This window comes from Brachyistius frenatus, unplaced genomic scaffold (assembly GCF_029030835.1).
Source record: "Brachyistius frenatus isolate BFR_SWC_R1_liver_20210118 unplaced genomic scaffold, ASM2903083v1 Contig_3, whole genome shotgun sequence".
NCBI classification, from domain to species: domain Eukaryota; kingdom Metazoa; phylum Chordata; class Actinopteri; family Embiotocidae; genus Brachyistius; species Brachyistius frenatus.
The window spans coordinates 9,569,100-9,593,024 of NW_027210602.1; the positions used below are offsets into that span (position 1 = coordinate 9,569,100).

General features: G+C 38.9%; 1 protein-coding gene across 1 annotated transcript in view; it reads left to right on the plus strand.

Annotated features, from left to right (window-relative positions):
• The window catches only part of npr2 (natriuretic peptide receptor 2), a 64,137-nt gene that overhangs the window by 13,958 nt on the left and 26,254 nt on the right, over positions 1 to 23,925 (plus strand). The window contains exons 3-11 of the mRNA XM_069705820.1: positions 1,211 to 1,324; positions 1,754 to 1,889; positions 2,385 to 2,479; positions 6,765 to 6,900; positions 9,485 to 9,569; positions 17,080 to 17,200; positions 18,335 to 18,409; positions 19,416 to 19,493; positions 22,892 to 22,996. Coding sequence (XP_069561921.1) covers positions 1,211 to 1,324; positions 1,754 to 1,889; positions 2,385 to 2,479; positions 6,765 to 6,900; positions 9,485 to 9,569; positions 17,080 to 17,200; positions 18,335 to 18,409; positions 19,416 to 19,493; positions 22,892 to 22,996 — 945 coding nt within the window. The remainder of the gene's footprint in view (positions 1 to 1,210; positions 1,325 to 1,753; positions 1,890 to 2,384; positions 2,480 to 6,764; positions 6,901 to 9,484; positions 9,570 to 17,079; positions 17,201 to 18,334; positions 18,410 to 19,415; positions 19,494 to 22,891; positions 22,997 to 23,925) is intronic.

Sequence of the window (23,925 nt, forward strand, 5' to 3'; positions counted from 1 at the left end):
TTGCTACAGCAGCATTTATAGATACAGGGTAAAGCAATAAAAATAACAGAGTAAAAAAATATTAATATAAAAATGCTCAATATATACAATAAAAATAGAATAATATTGAATTAAACTAACTAAACAATAGTGCAAAGATTTAAACAAACAACACAACCAACTGTGCTGATGTTTGTTTAAACATCAGTAAATTTTGTGCTCTACTTTTCTAAAATATAGGCTAATTTCTTATTCACACTAATTTTATATTTTACCACATATTATGCATGTTTTTATACATTATGTATTATTATGCATGCTTTTATTTCATTTAACAGTCATGTTCAATTTCAGTGAAAGCTAAGTATCTACACAGACATTTGGGGATATTTTACGATGGCTAACAGACTTTGTATTTTTTCGAGGCAGGGTATTACGCAACGAAGCTGTTGTTTACAGTCAGTACCGGTGTCTTTCTGTTTCTGGTATCATAAATGTTTGACATTTCTGGAACTATGGTTATAGAGCAGCACTTGTTCAGAAATGAACATGAGCCTTGACTGTCAGATTGCTAAAAGCTAATTTACCGTTAACAGTCTAATTGACTCCAGTGTGTAGTTTGGGATTAGCTGGGGTCTTAACATTGACCATTAAAACTAAGCTACAATATTTTGAGCAAACGAAAACAAGAATAATGTGCTATATAGAAATGTAAATGCAACACTTTTGTTAATTGTTTGAGCTAAGACTTCTTTGCACACTAAAGGTTTATTTGTTTTGGTCAAAATCTGTGTTAGTTTGCCAAGTTAATCCATCCACCTTTCAGGTGTGGCACATCAAGATGATTAAGCAGCATGATTACCGCACAGGTGTGCCTAGAACTGGTCGCAATAAAAGGCCATTCTAAAAAAAAAAAAAATGCAGTTTTATCTGAGACATTTTATTTTACAGTCTGAGGAAAAAAAAAAAAATTCACATATTGCTTTAAATATGCATTTTTGCTAAGGGGTTGGGGATTAAGTCAGTCAGTATCTGGTGTGTCCACATTTTCCTCACGCAGCACATCTTCTTAACATACGGAGAATGTGTTCTCACGAGGTGTTGATAGGAGTTATTTTCCAAATGCTGGAGTTTGGGATTCAGACACATTGGTTTATTTAACAAATATTTCCCATGATATCTCTAAAGCTGCAGTTGTGTTCATGTTTTTCCCTCTCTGTGCCTCCTCCAGTCTGTTTTCGTCATAACTTACCGGCCTCCTGATAATCCAGAGTTCAAAGACTTTCAGAGAAAACTCCACGCCAGAGCCCAGAGGGATTTTGGTGTTCATTTGGAACCTTCATTGGTAAGTTATCGACTCTGAAGTCCTCGTGAGTTCTGCTCAGCATCATGACCTCTTTATTCTTCTGTAGGATATTATGAGCAGAAAAGTATGCTGTTGTGTTGTGATTGTCAGCACTGATGAATGATGTTTACAGTTATGTTAGTAATTAATACCTCTTTTATTGACGCTTTCATTTCACCCATGCCGTGTGTGAGTTTCACAAAGGTACAATCGTCTGCACTTTTTAAACTTGTTTGGCGTGTTAGTTGGTATTTGGTGCTCTCCGAAATCGTATCGTTTTATTGCACAGCTGTTGTTCAGAGAGATACGCATGTCCTCCTTTTTAAATATTTATCTTAGTTCATTATTAAGGTCATTGTTTAAAACCCTGAGTCATGAACAAATTCCTGTCGTCAGTGATTGGCCAACCTGATGTCTCTCTTCTTGCAGATGGACTACATCGCCGGCAGCTTCTACGATGGCTTTGTGCTGTACGCAATGGCCTTGCAGGAGACACTGGCAGAGGGTGGAGCCCAGAATGACGGCATTAACATCACAATGAGGACGCAAAACCGCAATTTCTGGGGTGAGTAAATGTCGGCAAAGTGTATTTATTTGTAAGAATGACTTCATACAGCAGAGCAACAGATCATCAAAACTACAAAATGTGAACAAATTACAATATGCAGTAGTTCTGATCAGACGAAGGCTCAGTGTAAAAGCACCTAATGGAGCTTTTCTCAAATAATTATAACATAAAGATATAGCAGAAATTTTCCTCTGCAAATTGTGATTATACTAAAAACGAATGTGGTACTAACATTATTGTCTGCAATAGAAATCCATTTGAAATTTCATTGATGCACAAAGCAGTTACAGTTGTGAGTCTATCTGATGTGCTTTGCATATGTGGTTTGCTATTTGTCAACTACTTTAGAAAACTACAAAGAACTGTTGTCTTCAATTGTTTGAATATTTGAAAAAAACAACTTCTTTTGTATACTGAATCTTGGTTTGTATAAAGACCATGAATTATAATACACAGTCACACCTGTAATGTGGCTATTGTTTGTGTTTTCAGGAGTGACAGGACTTGTTTCGACAGACGACAAAAACGCCAGAAATATCGATGTCAACCTGTGGGCGATGACCAATCAGGAGACTGGAGAGTACGGGGTAAGCCATGGATTTACTGTTTCACTGAGGCTGTGACTGATATTGGAGGAGATTGGGCACTCGACTGAAAAACATTAGATTACCTCAAAAGTTTGAAGTAATCAATCAGACAATTTTTTTTAACGTTGACTCAATGTCTCCCTGCCAGTTTATATTGTAGCCAAATAAAAGAAAGTTCCAGTTTCGAATTTATTACAAAGAAGCCAATCATTTTCAGTAATTGGAGTGAGAAAAACAAACAAACATTGTGCATTAAAAAAACCTTTAACATTCCTTTTTAAAGTAAATGTCTGTTGAAATGTGATATAGGATTTCATATTTGGAAGGAACATATTTAAAAGAAGTTGTTGCATCAAAAGCTGCAAAACAAACCCTAATATTAGCTTTTACTCAGCACCTCCTTCAGCAGAAGAGCTGATGTTTTTGTTGCTTTAAAGACCTTAAAATCGAATTACACTTTACTGGACTGAGTTTTTATGTATACTGCAGAGTGTATAGTCAAACAAAACTTTGGCAGAATGAGTTGATTCACAGAGAAACGTGTGTTAACATCCACATGTATTTATTTTCTAACGTACCTCCGTTTGGACTGTGATGATAGATAGTGGAATAATATGAACTAATGGCACACAGATGAATAAATTCATAAGCAGATTTGTTTGTTTGTCGGGTATGGACTGAGCTGATAAGCAACTTAGTCGGTACTCTTGCTATTGCGTGCTAGGTTTTTCAGTATGCACACTGTTACTGGAGTTACCCGAGTTTCACTATCAACAATCACTTTTTTTAAACACCCTTTTTCAGAAATATAAACATATTTTTCTACAAAACCCATTTTGTGCCATTGTGGTGATCAAGGGGTTAAGACACTGACCGTGAACTGCATCCTCCCTAGTGTGCGTCCAATCGGGGGCATTTGTGCCCTCGTCATTTCCCAACTCTCTGTACCCTCTTTTCTTCTGATCTCTCCACTGTTTGCTGTGTAATTAAACCAAAAAACAACTCCAAAACAAGAAAGGCTGAGGTGTAATACCTGGCCCTGTAGACAGTGGAACAGTGCAGCAGGGGAAACAAAAAGTAGATTTTTGAAATTGTTATGTTTGTTTAATTATTTATTTGATTTCATGGCTTTTAATCAAAGTACAAGCTCAGTACAAGCTTTTGTTTTTCTTACTAAGGTTTAAAGCAGAGCAGTATTGATAAAAACAAAATATATATATATTGGAAAGCTTTGAATTTGCATGCAGTAGGTCTTTAAATAAAAAAAAAATTAAAAAAACTGCATGTGATTCCTACAAAACAGTCTTTGTTATCAACAATCCCAGTGAGAAAATTCTTTATGAACTCCTCCAAGAGTCATTTTGAGTCAGTGTAAAATGGCTTAAACAGAATAATTACTGACAATCACTTCATGTTCCCCTAATTACTGTATTTTCTTAAAATTCTGCTCCATAATTAACTGTGTAGTTTAAAACCACAACCTTTGATTGTCTACTTGTGGTAGTTGCAGTTAAATCAAATGTTCAACATCATGTACGGAGAGTGGATATTATTACCTGTGAGATATTCTGGGATTTTGACTTCTCTAATGATAAGATGCATAAAACCTCAAATATCCCTTGTAGTCCGATGAAAATATGCGTGCATATTGTGCTCTGCGAACACTGTGAAATGTTCCAGTGCTCTTTTTTTTTTTTTGAGGGTAGGAGAAGTGGGTCAGCTTCATTTGACTTCAGTTAGAATTTCATAGCGGTCCTCAGAGGCTGTCAGCGGGACTTCCTGGTCTCATTTATCCTTGGCTTTTAAATTGGTCGATTCACATGGCCAATTGACCCAAGTAACCAGCAGCCTGATTGAAAACATCACAGGAGTGGTTTCTGCTTTCAGAATCTCAGACTACTTAATGTTTAGTTGGTAATGTCTGAATTTAATTTTCTAAATAAAAATATCCATCCATTGAAATGACAGAGGCTAATTCATTATGATGGATTGCTGAATATATATACAGTATATATTTTAACTATTGTTTGTTTTCTTTGTTAAAACTTTCTTCTTTTCCCAATGATCCATCAAATTCGTGACTACGTATGTTACTAATTATGGAAAAAGACTCCAACATGACAAAATTCAAGATGTATAAGTGTTACAATGAAGAACAGTCTAATTGACATTGCTATGGTCACAATGAATTACTGAAATGTAACACAACCGTCTTCAGAAGAGAAATCCTTCAACTCAGCATTTCACTTCTTGAACAGCAGATTAATCATGGATAGTTTAAAAAACATAATTCAAAGATGAATTCAAGAAATGTATGCATTTAAACAGCAGATATTGTTTATTCATTCCACACATTCTTCTTCTTTGTTAAATCCTGGCGCCATACATTACCCACAATGCAACTGCCAACAGTTGGACTTGAGATGCTATCTCTGACTTTGTGTTTGGAGACACAAAAAGCTTTATATAACATTACACGCAGGCAGGAGAACTTCCCAGTGACCAAACTTTAATGTGTAAAATTAACAGATTTGCCCTTTAATTCTTCGGCATATAGTGTTATTTTTTGTTTGTGGCAATAGTTAGCGAGAGACTGGCAGAAAGCAAGGTCCATAAAAAGATTAGCATTACATATGTGTAGTGTGTAGGTACCTGCAAACTTTTGGCCACGCGGTACAAATATTGTCATTTATGTATTTTCACTACATATTTTCAGATGAAGTGAATTGTTGGAGGAGATTTATTGGCAGTGGAGTGCAGTGAACATAACCCCAGAACCAAAATACTTGAGCTATTTCAGACTTTGCGGCCTCTGCCCCTTCACCCATTACATTCGGCATCGTTTTGATGACCTTCAGCTGGGGGTGACGGCCTTCGAGGTTTTAGCAGAGAAGACACAACGTGTTGGGACAAGGGGTGGAAAACATAAAAAAAACTCCAGCTATAGGGAAACACAGGAGTCGTGTTTCACAGCAGGACAACAGATGCTGTACCGTCAAAATAAAGCTCTCACAGACGAGCTATTCAGGAAGTTAGTTGAACGCTGCCCGTGTGGCTGCAGTTCCTTCGGGAGTTTAACTTAAATCTTTTACACAGAAACGGCAGGATGTACAACACCAGAATATTATTTTCAAAATTAATGTCAATAATTTGCCTTTGATCTTTAAATTATTTTTTATTGTGCAATCACAACATATGTGTTTCGTTATATTAAGATATAAAAATGCTTTCTCATTGATTGTGACTTAATTATTTGACTATATTGTCACACTAGAGGGGCACACTTCCATGAAATACAAATCTGCAACCACAACTACTGTATGCGTCTGGCTCTATTTTCCAAACTATTAAAATGATGTCAAAATACACTTGTTCCTAGCTAAGACCTCACGTCTGAGCCGTTTTACCAGTTCTGGTTCTCAGCTGCAAAACCACTGTTAAGTTTTAAAGCAAATACATCCCAGAAGAATAATGGTCCTTGTGAATATGATACGCAGTTGCTTTCCTAGAATTTCCCATGTCCTGTCACTATTTAACTTAACAATCACCTATTGTATTTTTCCATTTCACGAATTTAACTCAATAAAATTGTCTTCACATTGCGCTTCATCTCAACACGCACATCTGAGGCCACTTTACATAGCACGACCTCACAATATTATAGAGAGAAACCCAACAGTTAAAACATTACAACAGGAGCAAGTATTTGACAAAAGTGGGGAGGAAAAACTCCCCCATTAACAGGAAGAAAGATCCGACAGAATCAGACTAGTGGGAACATTTTTAGGGCTATACTTCCTTCGTACTGTCGCCCAGTTGCCTTCACTTCCTGGTTGCAATTGACCGGGGACTACGTTGGGTCGGGCCACACTGGTCCCTCTGACCTAATATGTTGTTTTCTAAGGTGTGGAGCCTTGATTCCAATTCATTACATCTCCAATGTCAAGACGTGCCTCAAAAAAAGACCACATTTAGGAGAAATACCATTTTAGCAAAAGAACGAAAATAATAAAATCCACTGCATACATCACATGCACTTAGCAGGAAAGAGAAGGAGAAGCATCGAAAGTAATGAAATAACTTAGTCTAAAAATTGTGATACAGGAAACTATTCTGATTAAAGCCTTTGTATCTGTTAGATTAGTTAAAAGAATATTGTTCCATTTTGGGACGTACGTTGTATAAGCATCAAAGTAGTTTTTCTTTGTTGTGTGAAAAAAAACGACAGATTTCTGAGGTATCTTTTCATCCACCTCTTTAAGTTGTTTCTGTCTTCTGTTTGCAGCTCGTTGCCTACTACAATGGAACCAACAAAGAGATCATTTGGTCCCAGACAGAGAAGATACACTGGCCCAGTGGTGGCCCTCCGCTGGATAACCCCCCATGTGTCTTCTCCACAGACGACCCCTCCTGCAACGACGGTATGGCGACTCCTGCCTGATCCATCAGAATGTAGTCAAACACGTAACCCTTCTACCGGGGTGGAAACCTGCCTGCAGATGATTGTGCTCGTCTCTCAGGTGAAATGTCATCAACAAACAAGCAACATCGAGGTTGACCAATGGACACGCGGATTTCCTGAAAACAATTATGACATAGAAGTTCAGGCACATTGACATAAAGTAAAATGATCTCGCACTGAACGGCATTTTCTTTCTCTTGACTTGGGTGAGATAGGATTGCTCATCAGCTGGATATTACAGTGCACTAATGCATTGTTTCTATTATCACTGTCTTCTCTACAGGGCAGGGGATATTTCCATTGCTGCTGCGATGATAAACGGCTTGTTTTTCTTTCATGTCATCCCAACTCACTCCTCCAATAAAGTGAAAGAGCGAAGTGTATTATATGCTGGAATGATAAGCAGTAAAAGATAAGTGCTGGAAGTGGTCTTTGTTGTATGAACAGTGACAGTTTACAGATCGTTACAGATGACAAACTGAGCAGGAACCACTGCAATTATAAACCTATTTTGGTATGAAGACAGGACAATTAGTGGAGGAGCAATAAATCTGACTCTGTCCCCAGGTCTGAAGCCAACTGCAAATATTTTGGATGTCGACTTCCCCAGTGTCGCTTTCAGCACAGAGGACAATGAATGTTCAGGAATTTGCAAAAATATATTAACAGTTACACAACTTCTAAATGAAGTGAATGAAATAAAAGAAGTGAATTACAAGCATTGGAAACGTACAATTAATAGAACAGAGAGGTCATCAGAGCGCGGCTTCAACGGGTGCATTATCGAAATGTGTTGTCATCATGGAGAAGTTGCCAGATTTCGTGCCATCATGCCTGTATGGTGAGCAGAAACTGTGCCCGCATACTACACAGCAACACTTGCTGCAGCGGTGCTGAGCGGATGAACAGACTGTTCGTTCTCGCTCTCGGTGACGCAGTGTGTCGGTGTTGCTCAGTTTTCCAATCAGTCCAGCACTTCGTTTAAAACGGTGATATCGTGAAATCTGTCTGATGGGTTGCCTTTGAAACTTTGGACAGACATTTATGGTTCTTGAATGATGACTTCTAATGATCCTTTTCCTAAAGCACCACCATGACAAAGACATATTTAGTATGTCAGCTGTTGTGTGGAATTTCATTACATTTGGTTCACATGTTTATCCTTTTTGATCATTGTTTAGTTATAGTTTTTATAATATTTTATATATTTCAACAATTCCATTTAGTTTTTTAAGTTGGTTGCCCTTGATTTCTTTCAAAGCTGAGAGCGTTTCATGTTTTAACGATCAAGTGTATCTGTTGATCTGGGTGAGGAGCTGCTGCATACAATCTAGCTGTACAGGGATTAATACAGTTTAATTTCAATAAAGTTTAAGTGAATTGGTGTTAATTTTTAGCATGAATTGTAATATCCTCTCTGGATATTTCAGCTGGTGCAGTAATCAGGCCAATGTCACTGTGAGCATGTTAGTTTTGTAGCATTAGCATTAGCACCACCCCAGAATAGGAATCAGATAACCTTCTCAAAACATTCTTAAAATGTTTTTCATAAAATTGTCAGAACTTTAATCCCAAATTCTTGAAATGTTTTCAATAGCTAGTTTTTATTTTTTTAATTTTTTTTTAATGTTTCCAGAATTATTATTTTCTGGGATAACGTACTTTAAAAACACGATACAAATGTTTTTGAAAAGTAATGAGAACATTAATGAACTTTGAAGAAGAACATTTGGGGAACAAATTAACCCCAAAAAACATCACACTGAAAACATCCCTGCATCGTTCCCAGGTGGGACTGTGCCTCAGTTTTGCCTCTCAGAGTTTCTAGCGTGGCGATAAACAGTTTGGATGGAACCATGATAGCTGTTCCCCCTTTATGCAAAGCTAGACTAAATGTGTCCTGACTCCAGCTCTGTAAATACTAAAGTTTATATCCATTTTATTATCTCTTTTAAATTTTCCTCCGTCACTCTTATGGATTTCTATTTTATTGTATTTACACGTAAAAGAGCACAATCCTGACAAACGGTCATTCTTTGTCAGCGTGACTTCAGTTCAAACAAATCCACTGAGAGGAAATATGTTCAAATTTAGAAAATACTGTGTTTTCTGACTTTATTCGACAGTTTGACCCAAACCTGAACTCGGCACAGACTTTAATTGCTAGTAAGTTAGAAATCTTCAGTTCACTGTTTTATAAATGATGGCGAAGTGAAACCTTTTCTGGTGTTGATTAGTGTTAGAAATTATATTTCTCTAATTATGACTATCAGCCTATCTGGTGATTTACAGGAGGTGGTGTAATTAGGGTTTTAAATATCCACCAGGATCGTAAGAGCTGTGTAATTGTGTGAAATTGTTGCCGGTGTTTGTGGTTTGACGGATTGCTGAAGCTGTTCTCCTTGAGAAAGTCACAACTGTGTTTTTCACAGCTTCCATTTTTATTTCTTCATTTTCAAAGACATGAATGTGGACATCTGTTGAACATGTGAGGGACAGCCGAGTGTCTAATCTTTTTTTCTGTTTTTCCCTGCTGTTTCCAGGTCAAATGCCAGTTCTGGGTATTGTAGCTGTGGGTTCCGGTTTAGCGCTCATCATTTTTGGGATCTCGAGTTTCCTCATTTACAGGTGAGTTTTGACGCGTTCAGCTGATGCGTCTGGTCTGTGCTGATTTTACCTTCAACAGCAGAAGTGCGGATGTGATTTATTTCACTCAAAGACGGAAAGAAAAAGCGAGGAGAGAGAGAGCGAGCGAGAGGGTGAGTGAGAGACGGACACATGTTTGAAGCAGGATTTATGGATCGTGTTGCTATCGGTGCTATGTGGTATTTACATGATTGTTGCTACGGCAACCGCTCAGCAGGTGACGGTATTACAGCAGCGGTGAAGTGTGTTTAAGCTGCCAAGTGAGCTCATTTACTGGCTGCAAACAACGCTTACTGCTACTCTCACTTAGTGATCATTAGTGTGTTCATTGTGGTTTTATTTTCTATGTGCTGAGTTAAAAGCTGAACGCCACCGTTTCTAATAATTCACATATTGCTGCTGAGTTGATGTTTGAGTTTCACTCAAAGGATTATGTTTCTTTGTAGGTTCTCATACATCCTTTGGTTTATCAAGTTGTGTACAATTATATTAAATGAAGCACAAAGATGCTGGATTTTTTTTTTTACACTGCAAAGAAAACGTCATTTTTGAGGGCAACATTGGAAGTACATCCTCAGTGCTTCAGTGTATGGAGGACACTCATAAAGCCTGAAATTTAAATTTTGTGTTATTAGGAATCTAAGTTAAATAAATAAACTTGGTATCTAGCTGGACTGTAGCTATCCACTGGGAACATGTTCTTTACAACCACAAGTTTGAGGCATGGGGCTCGAAGGAATTTGCACTTATGACCTCAGTGTTTCAAAAATCCTGCCAACTGCCTTGAAACAAGTTGACGGATGTTAGAAGCAGGTTAAAAATAATTTTCCTTTTCTGGCAGATTTTCACACTTGACTTTTATTTGAGTGACTTTTGTTTCATTCTTTTGGGACTCACGAAGAGACACAAAAGGAATTGTACCCCTTAAATCCCAAAATCTTGAGTTGTGTATTGGAGCAAATTATTCCTGAACAGAGCAAGAACTGAATAACACAAACAACATCAAGTTACAGCATCATAAGTGGCATCTTAATTAGAAATCTTATAGACTGTGTTCACTATGTATGCAATGTACTGTAGTTTGAAGCTAAAAAATAAACAGGACTTAGCCTTATGTGGTGTTTAAATACGTGTTTGTATTTAACTGTAATTGCAGCCCCCAAGCAGCTAATTTCAGTGGTATGTTTAAGATAGAATTATTGCCTTCTGCTTTTCTAATGGTTATAACTTGGTGCTCGGCATTCAGCTGTAAAAACTAATTCAAATGAAATCGTTACACTGTCCCAAGTGGCACAGTCGACATGTTTGTGTAGTGGTATTAAGCCTCATTTAATTACGCAAGAAGTAAATCATGCATGCCCCAAGTAATTAAGCTAGGGAAAGGGTTTTTCTAGGCCCTGCTTAATGTCATGGGTAATATCTGCATGTAATGAAAGAAAATTAATGTTTTTATTTTTCCCTCTTTCACCACTTCTTCAATGGTTTCTTTACCTAGGCATTTAATGACTAATAAACACACTGATTTACACATCACTGCACAGCTCTAACTAACAAATCCCACCGGTAATCTGATCATTTTTCTAATACTGACCATTAACACAAACAAGTGTTAATCACCAGCCAATCAGAATGGATTTTGATCAGAGGAATGGTGGAAGAAAGGCGGAGGAGCACCTATCCATCTGAGGTAAATTCACCAAACCTGTTTAAGATATGAGTTGATCATGCCCAATATTAAATAACCACCAGATAATTACATGCAGAGTGGGAACTTAAAACGGAAAACAATTAACATCCTCTTCTCTGTTTTTGCAGCTCACAGTTCAGCAAACACAGCGTGGTTTCCCAACCAGCTTGCTAGTTTTCCTGGACTCTTGGCCGGTAAGTTAATTCTCCCGGGTTCCTTTTTTTTTTTTTTTTAATCTGGGATCCAAGTGTAACATTTAGAGACTTTATGGCAGCAAGAATCTATTTCTGTTATGGGAATCTAACAGGGGAACTCTGTGATCCTGTCCCACAGTTTTGAACATTCTGCCCCGGTCCAACTATATTTAGATTCATTTACAGAAATGACAGTTTTATACATGGAAAACTGTTTGGCACAGGCCTCAACATGTTGTTCATTGGATCTTGAGCCAACTTCATACTTAAACTCCATGAAACTAAAAAGTAAATCTCCTGCCTAAACCTCACCATCAGTCACAATTATATTTTCTTTCTGCGTTGGCTCTGTTTGATACCGAAGGCTAACCAATCAATTCCTGTTTTTGCAGACACCAGTGGAGCTTTACTGATTGACAGAGAGGCGGAAGGCCAAGCTGTTTACAGCCGCCTTAAAGATCAACCAGCTGCTGAGGGGCCTCCATTTTCAGTACTTGACCTACAAAAACACCACTAAAATGTCTGAAGCATTTTGGAGTTTTGTCACTGTCAGTCAAATCAGACGAAAACCCAGAGTTCCTCAACCTTAAGGTGCAATTTATATGACTGAGATATTAATATTTAATTTTTATATTTTTAATGACAACAAATTAATAGAAAAATATTATATTTTCTAAAGATACTTACTGTACACAAGTAAGCTTTGTTACTTATAGCAAAATATGTTATACTCATTAATTAAATCTCTCACTTCTGGGGGAATATAGATTTTGGGGGCTTTAATCTAATTCATTGGGCAGAAATGCAAAATTAAAAAATTAGATAAATTTAGGGAAAACCTATACTGTGAAATTACCGATGTATTTTGTCTAAGAAAAGGGTTGCAGGTTCAATAGTTTTGGTATCAGATTACTGTTCTGACAACTATTTCCACAGTAGTAAAATTTGGTGAATATGCAATTTAATAAAAGAGACTGTGTAATGAATCTTCTGCTTCGTTGTATTGCTTTGTGGTAAAACATAAACACTTCAGCAAACCGTTTAAATATTTAATAGGTAATTTGGATAGATTTAGATTTAAACCTAATTTCCTCTTAAAACAAAATGATTTTCCAAAGAATTTAAATATGTGTGAGTACCTGAAATAAGAGAAATAAACAACACGGGTTCATTCTTGGGGAAAAAAATAACACTACAGGAGTAGAAAACAGACCAGCTGACTTGCTCAGACAGACATGTGTTTGAAGTGTGCAAACACAATCTGGTTACAGCAAAATAACACTCACAAATTTTTTACATTTCATGGAGCGACTGTTAAATTTGTTCCACTTTATATTTAAGCAGCTGGAAGGTCAGTTGACTTTGGAGTCTGGTGTGCAGCAGCAGTGTGAGGGGATGTTGAGCAGAGCAGCAGCAGCTCTGTTGTTTTAATGGAGGGGTTGGTCCAGCAGAGGTATTCACAAATGGGACTCATGAAACAATAGGCCCAGTGTGGAGCTCCACACTTTGCCCCTCTGGCTGCCAGAGGTCTCCAAACGAGACTCTTTAAATAGAAAAGTGCCTTTTTTTTTTTTTGGTGATGGTGATGGTGGTGGTGGTGGTGGTGGAGGGAGCTGGAGGGTACCGGTGGTTTAATGGTGTTTCCTGCTCTCAAACTGCATAGGCACGGCTTGAAGTGTCTGTACACACAAACAAGCATCAGAATTAACTTTGAGTTTGTGGACTGTGTGACAACACAGCTTGTACTGGTGAAAAAGTGGCGAATGAAAAAAAAAAAAAAAAAAAAAAGCTACTTTTCGATGGTTCGGGGAAAGGCTAAAACACGATCATATGCAAACGCTGCAATAATTTCCTGCCACCATCTGGAAGTGTTTTACACCTTTTAGATTGGGTTGGAATGTGTGGGCTCTGCTCATTTTTCATTTCTAAGTGTTTCAAACTGAAAATGAATCCGCTACCCCCCTACCAAAACAAACAAAATAAAAAAAAAATTAAAAAAAAGGAGCTAGGAAACTGTGAATTCCAAACCTATCGAGTTTTATTTATGAATGTGCTTTTGCTGTAAATCATTCAGTGTCAAGAAACAACAGGTCCTGTGAGTTTTGCCCCAGATGTCTTGTTTCTTTGGAATGCCTCTTCCTCTCTGTGGTGCTGCCAATCACACTGATGCTCAAAACAAAAATAACTCAAAACATGTAAAAAATACCTCTGATCAGAAAATGATGCGATTAATTAGTCTGGGTTGGCTTATTTGCAGAAACACTTTCTATCCTTATTAGTTCATCCACCTATAATGCTCTGTTTAGACAGAACAGACCAGGAATAAAACAGTAAATGGTGCAATTATTTGAAAATGACACTGGAATAAATGAGACTAATTTTATTCCAACTTGGTGACATTGTAAAATGTACCAAACACAACACAACCTAAACTAACACTAACCGTAACTCAAACCTCATGTTTTATCAGACTGCAGCCATGTTTCACATGAGTATACTCAATGTATGTTAATTATTAAAAATTACAAGGTAAAAGTGGCCTTCCAGTTTGTCCTTTTACTGCTTCGTGTCCACACAAACATCCGCATCACTGAATTGTGCTTTATGTGTCAGCAGCACTGGGTCAACAATGCTGGCCAGTGTACAATCCAACCCTGGATGAATGGTGGGTCGTGCAGTTGGGTCATCTCATGCTGGGTGACCCATTTACAGAGCCGGTTTTAAGCGATGCCACTGTGTTGGTCAGAATGGGGTACTAGTGTAAGCTAACCTGGCACAACATAACACAACTGGGAAAGGCCCCAAGCCGATCATAACAATGAGTACTTGGGCTGATCTGAGCACAGTTTAATGCATTGGCATTGGCTGGTATTTAACCGGTTACTTTCGTCAGTTGCAACTTTATTATTGTGTATGTGCTGCATCGTAGCTCTGTGCTGATGTCCCCGGTGTCCTTTAAGAACATAGCCAGTCACTGCTGACCGCTGCTTGAACTAAATGATGAATGAAAAACAAACTGGTCTGCTTGTGTTGCTTCACTACCATAACTATAATGTCAAACTGGCGTCATATCAAGACTGTACAAAAAAGATAGCTTTGTCGATTGGTGAAATCGGGCTATGAAGATTGGTATGAAAGATTGTCAATGTGGCACACTTTAAGAGTTTCAGATTGGTGGCGACCAATGCAGAACAAAAACTTGTTTCTCTTTAGAAGAACAATGATAGCTGGTGTTTTGTAAATGTTCAACACCCTCCTGCTGGTGCTTGTAGTGCCCCCTCTCTTGGCAGATGTCGGTGCTCAAGTTGGGTCATGGTTGTGGATATGGTTATGGTTATGGTTATGTCATGGTTATAGTTATGGTTTTAGTTATTGTTGTTGTAGTTATTGTTATAGTTATAGTTATGGTTATGGTTATAGTTATGGTGATGGTTATGCATAGCACAGGTAACTGGTTGGAGTCACGTCAGGCACTGCAAAAAACAATTTGCTGGAGTTGGGAAGAGGTTGAGGTTTAGGTTGACCAAAGGTAAAACACAACAGACTTTAACAACAGGCCATTTTGGCCATCAGTAATGTGGTGACCGGCCAAAAATGAAACTTGCCTGTTGTCTTGTCAAAGACCTCGTAGCAAGCTGCTGTCTGCTCGGCCACAACTCTAGCAGAGTCCGTCTGCTCTCTAACAGATCGTGTCATGGTAGTTTAAGGAGTCATCCTCCCAGTTAAACTTTCATTCAGATCATCTCAATAACAGAAGCTTATAAGCCTAATATACCTTCAGTATTTGGATCAGGTAATTCATGATAAATCAGCTCTGTCAGTTAAGTAGGCTGCAGGTGTTTCATATGTTCCCTCAGGAGTTGGAATTGTGAGAGGTGAACTCGTGGCCTATCCTTTTTTTGGAAGTTTATTAGTTGTTTAGTGAATTTATCTTCTTGACTGAACAAGCTGTTACATTGTATTTTGATTTCTTTGGCTTCATTTTCATACCAGGGTTTCAGTGTGCATCACTGTCAACACAAAGAGCAGTCTGACTTGCCAAACTCTTCATTTTAAACACAAAGACAAGACAGAATACAGTCAGAATACGGCCATTTCATCTTAGTGGCTAATGATTTAGTGGCATTTAGAGGCAAATGCTGCTGAAATGATCTCTAGACAAACTGTAACGACCGTTATTGTGCGAATCCCTTCACCAATAATGCTTCTTTCATTTGAAAATGTCCCACTGAGCTTCTGTGTACTCTGTAGTGTGGTTTACTATGTAAAACTTTACATCATTTTACGGTGTCATGATTACAAATGCTGCCATCTGTGTTGTTGCTATATAAATGTTTGAGGAACGGACCATTACAAACTCTGCTGATGACAAATAGTTACTTAGTTTGACGGTACTGTTTGAAAATGACCACTTTTTTTTTAATGCAAAATGTAAAAGAATCTGAAATACATCATTATAATGCTTCGTGCGTTACCTGTTGACACAGCTGTTTACAGCTGCACGCTCTGGTTTAGAGCCCATAGTGAGGAATATGGCAGTTTTCATACTCAACTTTGTTGTTACAACTGAAAGGATATATAATGTAAGACATGTTGAACTGGTCTTTAGTTCCATTTAATGTTGTCTGTGTGAAGAAGCCAAAATGTTTATAGTTCGTGACGTGGAAACTGTTTTTGCAGCCGTGATAGTATTGAGCTAAGGTTAGGACATGTGAATCCACACTTTGTGAGTTTGTTAAAAATAAAGAGAGTGGGAGGAAGAACTCAAGTGGATTCTAATCATGGTTATTGTTTTTTTCATTTTTCACAGAAGAAAAAGACCTGTGAGTCATCAGAACAAATCTCCATCGTGTACCTTTACTTCAAACAGAAGATAGACTGGGGTTTGAACTCTAATACAGCACAAGCAGGGAGATACAAGAACCTTAATTTAATACGTTTCAAGAATGTTCAGTATTACATTCAATCAATTCATCATTTCAAGTGACACATGATGATTGAAGTTTATTTTAAGGACTATTTCACCAGTGTATCTATTTACATTAAGTTGATGAGCCATTGATTTCACTAAATTACAGTATGGCTGTCAAATGTTCCAAATTATAGCATTTCCTCCAAAGAAAGAGCCCTTTGTCCAGTACAATAAAGATATTTCCCTGGAAAAGTAATTTTCCACCAAACTTTAATAAGTATAGCAAAGAGTTAAAGCTTAATTAAAAAAAGAAAAAGACAAAAGAAAAACACAAGCCTGCATGCAGGCATGTAGTTATGCATCAACACATGGACATAGGTACATGCAAATGCTGAATGTGAAGCATTCTGTAATCAGATATGTGACTGCTATCACAGGAAATACCACCAGAATCAAAGGGAGCTGTAAAAATGGAGCACCAGTTCCTCAAAATAATTCTGTGAATTTCACAGCACTTTGCCTGTGAAGGATTTTTATTAATTTATTTATATCCAGCCAATAGAGTCATAAACTCTGTGGTAAAAACATCAGCTCGCGACCTCTGCAGGAACCCCAACCCAAACACTACTGATGGTTCCTCAGGTCTTTGTGCTGCCGTATCCTTGCTGATTTCACCACCTGCTTTTTCCGTTTGTGCAGGAAACTGAAGCTGGAGAAAGAGCTGGCTGGAATGCTTTGGAGGATTCGGTGGGAGGACCTTCAGTTCGAGAGCCCCAATAAATACCACAAACGAGCTGGCAGCCGCCTCACCCTCTCACAGGTAGACCCAAAGAAACGCCGCTGTTACCGCAGATTCATGTACTTTACTGTGGCAAAAGATTAACAAAAAATAATGGAGGTGAAGCCACACCCATAAGATTTCAGAAAGCTGGCAGCCCAGAGTTTTATATCACGTTTTATTCCATCAGTGTTGCTGGCACAGCCTTCATGTGTGATGAACAAGTTGTTGATCCGGCAGGTTTCTTTGCCATGTTTGCCAGTGGGAAAGACTCAACACTTTGTACACAGCTTCCGTTCACACAGGCCTGATTGTCAGTCTGGAGGTGCCACCGCTGTAAAATTGAACCCACCAGGAATCGAAAATGCTAATTTGACATGTTTGAAGTTTCAGCTGTTTACACAACGCGCACTGTGCATCAAAATGCAGTTTGTGGTTTTTCATAGAAAAAGCAAAGCTGCAGCCCGGAGAGGATCCAAATCCTTTGTGAGTTTACACATTCCTGAAATCTTTCCCAGTGGTTTATTGAAGGTGGCTGGCTTTGCAGTGGCAGACGCATATTAAATGATTGTTAAAATAAGCCCTCGTCTGGCCGCGGTCCCTACATGTGTAATACCTCATCACGTTCTTCAAGTATCAGGTTCCTGTTGTCTGAGGACTAATGCATCTCCTTGGGGTTGCGTTTCATCCCACACGTGCTAGCGTTCATGAGAAGCACATGCACACACCTTTTTCATTACTGGTTTTCGCTCCAGTTCCTGGAATAATGTGTGTGTGTGAGGAAAACACAGTCATTTTCCAAACCCATGTATTTTCCAGTGTGCCATGTGTTGCCAATATTTTCATTCTATACAAATGTGTAGTCGACTGTACTCACTGTCTGTATGCAGCGCGCCCACTTGATTTGTATTCACTCTGTGTGCACTGCAGACATTAGCCCAAGGACTCGAGCTGGAAGCTGAAAACACTTTATTTTCTCAAATATAAGCGAAAGGCCATTTCATGTTGCCCAGAGAAATATATTTTTGGACAAGAACATCAGTGCCGAACCTTTTTTTTGTTGTTGCAGCGAAGTGGAAGCACGGTCTTAAACGTACAATTTAATCCTCTTTGCTTTAATCTACACAAACTAACTGACATTTCTTTCCTCTTCACTACTCTTTTCCACCTTCTCAGAGAGGCTCCAGCTATGGCTCCTTGATAACTGCCCATGGAAAATATCAGCTATTTGCAAAAACGGGCTATTTTAAGGTAAGGCTTAGTGAGTTCTGACATTTTCAACTCCTGCGCACTCCTTTCCCGCCCACACATGTGCACACTCGCAGAGCAAGCCGGAGAGCTTTAGAGGAGAGAGAAAGAAAAGAGTGTGGGCGAATTTAGGTAGTTGGTTTTAATGTGAGCTGCAGAATGCGTCAATTTTCTTTCTTTTTTTTTTCCTGCCTTTCTCTGTTTCTACACTCCCCGCCTCGCAGTCTGGACATGGCCATCAACTTGTTGCTGCTGTTAATTTATCCGCTTAAAGATGAAGGAGGTGTGAGGAAATGTGATAAAGAGTGGCTGCTGAATGATGAGTCTTTGTTTTTAGCTGAATGATGCTGCTGTTTATATAAATGCTGATGTCACGGTACAGCTTGAGCATCTCATGGAGGTACTGATACACTTCTCAAATTCAATACGGGCCAAAGGTGATTAAATTTGAAACCAAAGCACAAACACAGAGACGTAAGAGCCTTGACAAGCTGCAAATACTGGAACACAACCTTTTTATTCAGCAGTGAGACGCAGAATGTTTCCACTTTCAAACATGCAGCCATCACCAGCTCTTCAGTTTTAACTTTGTTTCATGTTGAGTTAAAGTTAAAACTCCCTCATGGGTTCACACACTCAACTGTCGACCTTGTTTCATACTTTCTGCGACAGCATTTTCCGCCAGTCTGTCACGTGCGGCTCGGAGGAATTCACCCTGCTTCCTTCGTTAACTGATCTTCGCTCAGCGAACAACAGATACAATTCTTCCTCTGCTGCAAACGAAAATAGACCCCAAATGTACCTGCAGGCTATACTGCGAGATGCTGTTCTCTCTGCTGAACGCTGCTTCGCTTCCTCTCATCAGTTTCATGCTTTTTGGTTGTACCGTTGCCTTTTTTTCAAAACCTTATTTACTGTATGTACATCTAGATCTTTTCTTTTCATACGATGAGAACTGAACTCTTCATCAGTGCCGTCCCTCTGACTGCTCCTCTCGTTTTGCTCACAGGGGAACCTGGTGGCCATCAAGCACGTCAACAAGAAGAGGATAGAGCTCACAAGACAAGTTTTACTGGAACTCAAACACGTAAGTCTTTGCTAAATGTTCAAAATTTTATTCCTTTGCTGGATCAAATTGATCATGTGTGTATTACTGAAGTCAAATCAATGTTTTTTATACAATCCTTAATCCGTCTGAGGGCGTTACAGTCTATACAACGTATGAGACTCTATCATTAAACCCTCGATTCTGATTTGGAAAAAATAAATTAGAAAAGACAGTGAAAGAAGGAGAAACAATCTGTGTTTGTGTGTGTTGTCTAATTATTGAGTACAGACTGACAAAAAAAAACATAAAATCATCTGCAGTTGATTCAAAATGCCGAGAAGAGAACACACCGCTCCACTTTTAGGATTCTTTCATGGGTTTCTAATTGCTTTGTGAATAAAGTTCAAAATCCTATCATCACTCATTAAGCATTACAGTAACTGGATTGGCTCCAAGTAACAGCTCTGACCCACAAAGCCTGTGTTGTACAAGGGTGGCAGGATGTCAGCTAAACTACCATTCACAATCTGCTTCAGCTTTCTTTCTAAAAACAACTTTAAACTGGGTTTTGATTGACTTTTACAACTATATATTTCCTGGTTTATAATATTTATTTATCGTCATCTTATTTGTTTTCCCTAATGACTGTGTAATTTTATTGCTCCCTCGTGGTCTTCTTTAAACACTTTTCCACAGTTCTACTAATATAGTTGTGAATTCTTTTAGTACCACCAGCTTGTAAAATGTTTCGCTTGTACAAAAGAAACATCAAAATCTGATGGAAAGACACATTTGTTCTCTTAAACATGTTTTTATATTAACAACAGATCAAATGACTGTGTGCATGTCAAATGGTTAATCGTATTGATGAACCCACAGTTCCCCTCATCTCTAAAGAGCGTTTCAGCCTCTTTCAGCTCATTGTTTTGGTTTTATGAGCAGCAGCTTCACACTGTTTTAGCTCAGCTTTTCTCATTAGTATTGTTTCCAGCACCATGCAGCAGCTATTTTCTGACAAACTTGGCAACTGGCTGGTTTTTAGCAACTTGATGATTGTTTTCAACATTAGTGAAGACCAAAATAAAGATAAAAGAGAAGTAAATACTGAAGTTATATTCATGAGGTGGAGACAAACACAAATCCGAATTACTGCTAATGTTACTCTGTGTCAGTGTAAATATGCTAGAGCTAAAGGATAAATTGTGGATAAATCAATCTTGAATGTAACAGATGCCCTTTACATGTTAAAGTCCCACACTATAGCTCTACAATATAACAAATAAGTTGAAACAGGTTTAAGAAAACAATGTTATAATATTAGTGGGTTAATAAGTAAAACACAGCCACAACAAGAAACACTTCTGCACCAAACCCTTTATTTGTATTTTCCTAATAACGTTTGCGCTTGTGGCACCCTTAGGGCAACATTTTTACTTTTAGCTTTACTATTGGAGCTCTAAAAAACAGTGAAATAATGTTTTGTTTTGTCCAACTCATTTGTATTTTGGGCGTGTAGTGATACAGACTGTGGACATTCCCCATAGTTTCCCTTTTAGTATTTTTTTTTTCTCAAAAGAGATATCCAAAAATTCTTCCATTTGGCCATTAAATCAATTTGACAAACTGTTAGCTTGTACTGTTTTTTCTGGTCACTCTCGTGGCCTCTGATTGAAGAAAGCTATACTGACACTTCAGGGGAGAACTGCAATAAAGAACCCTTCATCTCAAAAAGTTGTATTAATCAAAAGATGTTTCACTCACCAAATAAAAACAACGATGAATTGACACGATTGTCCTACAGGTGAGGACCTTCATTTACTCCAGCTGCTTCACAAAACATGTTCACAACAAGCAGATGTGCCACCTTGTTGGATTTAGATTTATTTTTTTGGGACTCAGTGGGACAAGAAAAGCTTTATTTTCAGTCTTTTGGACCTGTTTGCATGCTGGTTTCTTATTAGCACATTCACTGGGGGGGCCGTTACCAGGGCCACTGCCGGATGTTTCTCAAAGAGTTAACATCCGTAATCTGTCTCTTTAACGTCAGCGACAGCTGCTGATGAAACAGTCCTGTTGACTGGGAAATATTTACGAGTGAGCGATAAGGAAGTTGGGTAAAAAAAAAAACATTCTCACAATTTATGTGGTTTGGTGATGGAAACACAGTGTGGCACAGGGAAACCCATAACTCGGAAATTACACCGGTGGTCATGAGCAAGATGGATGCGTGTGGAGAAAACTTTTGGCCATTTGTTCTCTTTTAATGTGTCTCCAACTCTCTCCGTCTCAGCACTGTGTTTTTGGTCCTTTTTTGTGTGTGTGTGTGTGTGTGTGAGTTTCAGTCCGTTGGACGAGAGCAGTTTGGGCTTCTTGGATGCCTCTGTGGCATCTCGGCCAGTCGGCAGGCACACGGGGGAGAGAGGCTGCTGTCTGAGCTGGCAGCTTCTCAGACGCCCCCGGGGGCCTGATCGGCTGTCAAACCTCAGCTCATGAAAAAGCCAAGCAGATGGGGGAAGAGACGGGCCTGCCAGTGGAAACTTAACCACTTGTCTTCCAGCTCTCCCCCCCCCCCGCCCTCCCCACACACACACTAGTGTGCAGCAGGGGAAATTATATAGGCCAAAGGGTAGGCTAACATCTCCCGAGCCGTGAAACAGGAGCGACGAACTCCCTGGTTTTGGTGTGAGAGCTGCTGTCACTCACTGCGCTCAAAGAAGAAAAGTACACTGTTGAAATGATGAACACCGTTTTTGGAAGTTTCATGCTGGCTGCTCAAACATGTTCTTTTCTTCCTTTTAGTGCTGATTCTGTCAGCGCTTATACGGGCTGGAATGACGGCCCGAGGAGGACATCCATGTCGCACTTTTCTATTTAAAAAGATTGAGTGCTTTTTTTTTTTTTTCACACTTTCTCATAAAAGGAATTCGCCAGAAAATGTTCCCTCTTAATGACTTCTCTGTTTTCGTTATTTTTTTTACATTTGAAATGATTCATGTTTTGGAAGACATTTCGTGTCGTAAAAGCAGTGTGTAATTAGTGATTATTTTCCATGTAGAGCAGTTTTACACATTCGGACTGCTCGTTCCAGTCTGATATTCCTGCTCGTACATCCACTCAACACCTCAACATTTTTTTTCATCACCCTCAGCACACTGGCTCATTCATAACCTCCAAGGGGCAATTTATGCACATGCACATGTTGCAACTGGGTGCCCTGAGCAGGAATGCATCTCAACTCGTAGAGAACGACACAGTGCCAGCTAGTCGACTGCAAATAGACTATTTTGATGAACTGCTGGCAGCGTTATTCTCCAAACTTTGTATATAAATGAAACGTCAGTTCTCTCCCCCGTCCTCTGTTTCCATGGGGTTTGGGAATGTGATGTTTGGAAAGAGTTACACTCACAGTTGCAGTGTGTTTGTGTGCTTATTTTCAGATGAGAGACGTTCAGTTCAACCATCTAACCAGGTTCATTGGGGCCTGCATCGACCCTCCTAACATCTGCATCATGACCGAATACTGTCCCAGAGGCAGCCTGCAGGTAACGTCTCCGGCTCCATTTTACTTTTCCATACTAACTTCTCTATCGTTAAAGAGGGTCATAATAAATGACTTTTAGCGGTATCACTGTGAATTAAAGTGCCTCTCTTGCCAAAAATATTATAATACAGTGGTGTGAAAAAGTGTTTGCCCCCTTTCTGATATCTTATTTTTTTGCATGTTTGTCACACTTAAATGTTTCAGATCATCAAACAAATTTAAATATTAGCCAAAGATAACACAAGTAAACACAAAATGCAGTTTTTAAATGAAGGTTTTTATTATTAAGGGAGATAAAAAATCCAAACCCACATGGCCCTGTGTGAAAAAGTGTTTGCCCCCATAAACCTAATAACTGGTTGGACCACCCTCAGCAGCAACAACTGCAATCAAGCATTTGCGATAACTTGCAATGAGTCTTTTCCAGCTGTGGAGGAATGTTGGCCGACTCATCTTTGCAGAGTTGTTGGAGCCACATTGGAGGGTTTTCCAGCACCAACCGCCTTTTTAAGGTCATGCCACAGCATCTCAATAGGATTCAGGTCAGGACTTTGACTAGGCCACTCCAAAGTCTTCATTTTGTTTTTCTTCATCCATTCAGAGGTGGACTTGCTGGTGTGTTTTGGATCATTGTCCTGCTGCAGAACCCAAGTTGGCTTCAGCTTGAGGTCACGAACAGACGGCCGAACGTTCTCCTTCAGGATGTTTTGGTAAACAGTAGAATTCATGGTTCCATTTATCACAGCAAGTCTTCCAGGTCCTGAAGCAGCAAAACAGCCCCAGACCATCACACTACCACCACCATATTTTACTCTTGGTATGGGGTTCTTGTTCTGAAATGCGGTGTTACTTTTACGCCAGATGTAACGGGACACACACCTTCCAAAAAGTTCAACTTTTGTCTCGTCAGTCCACACAGTATTTTCCCAA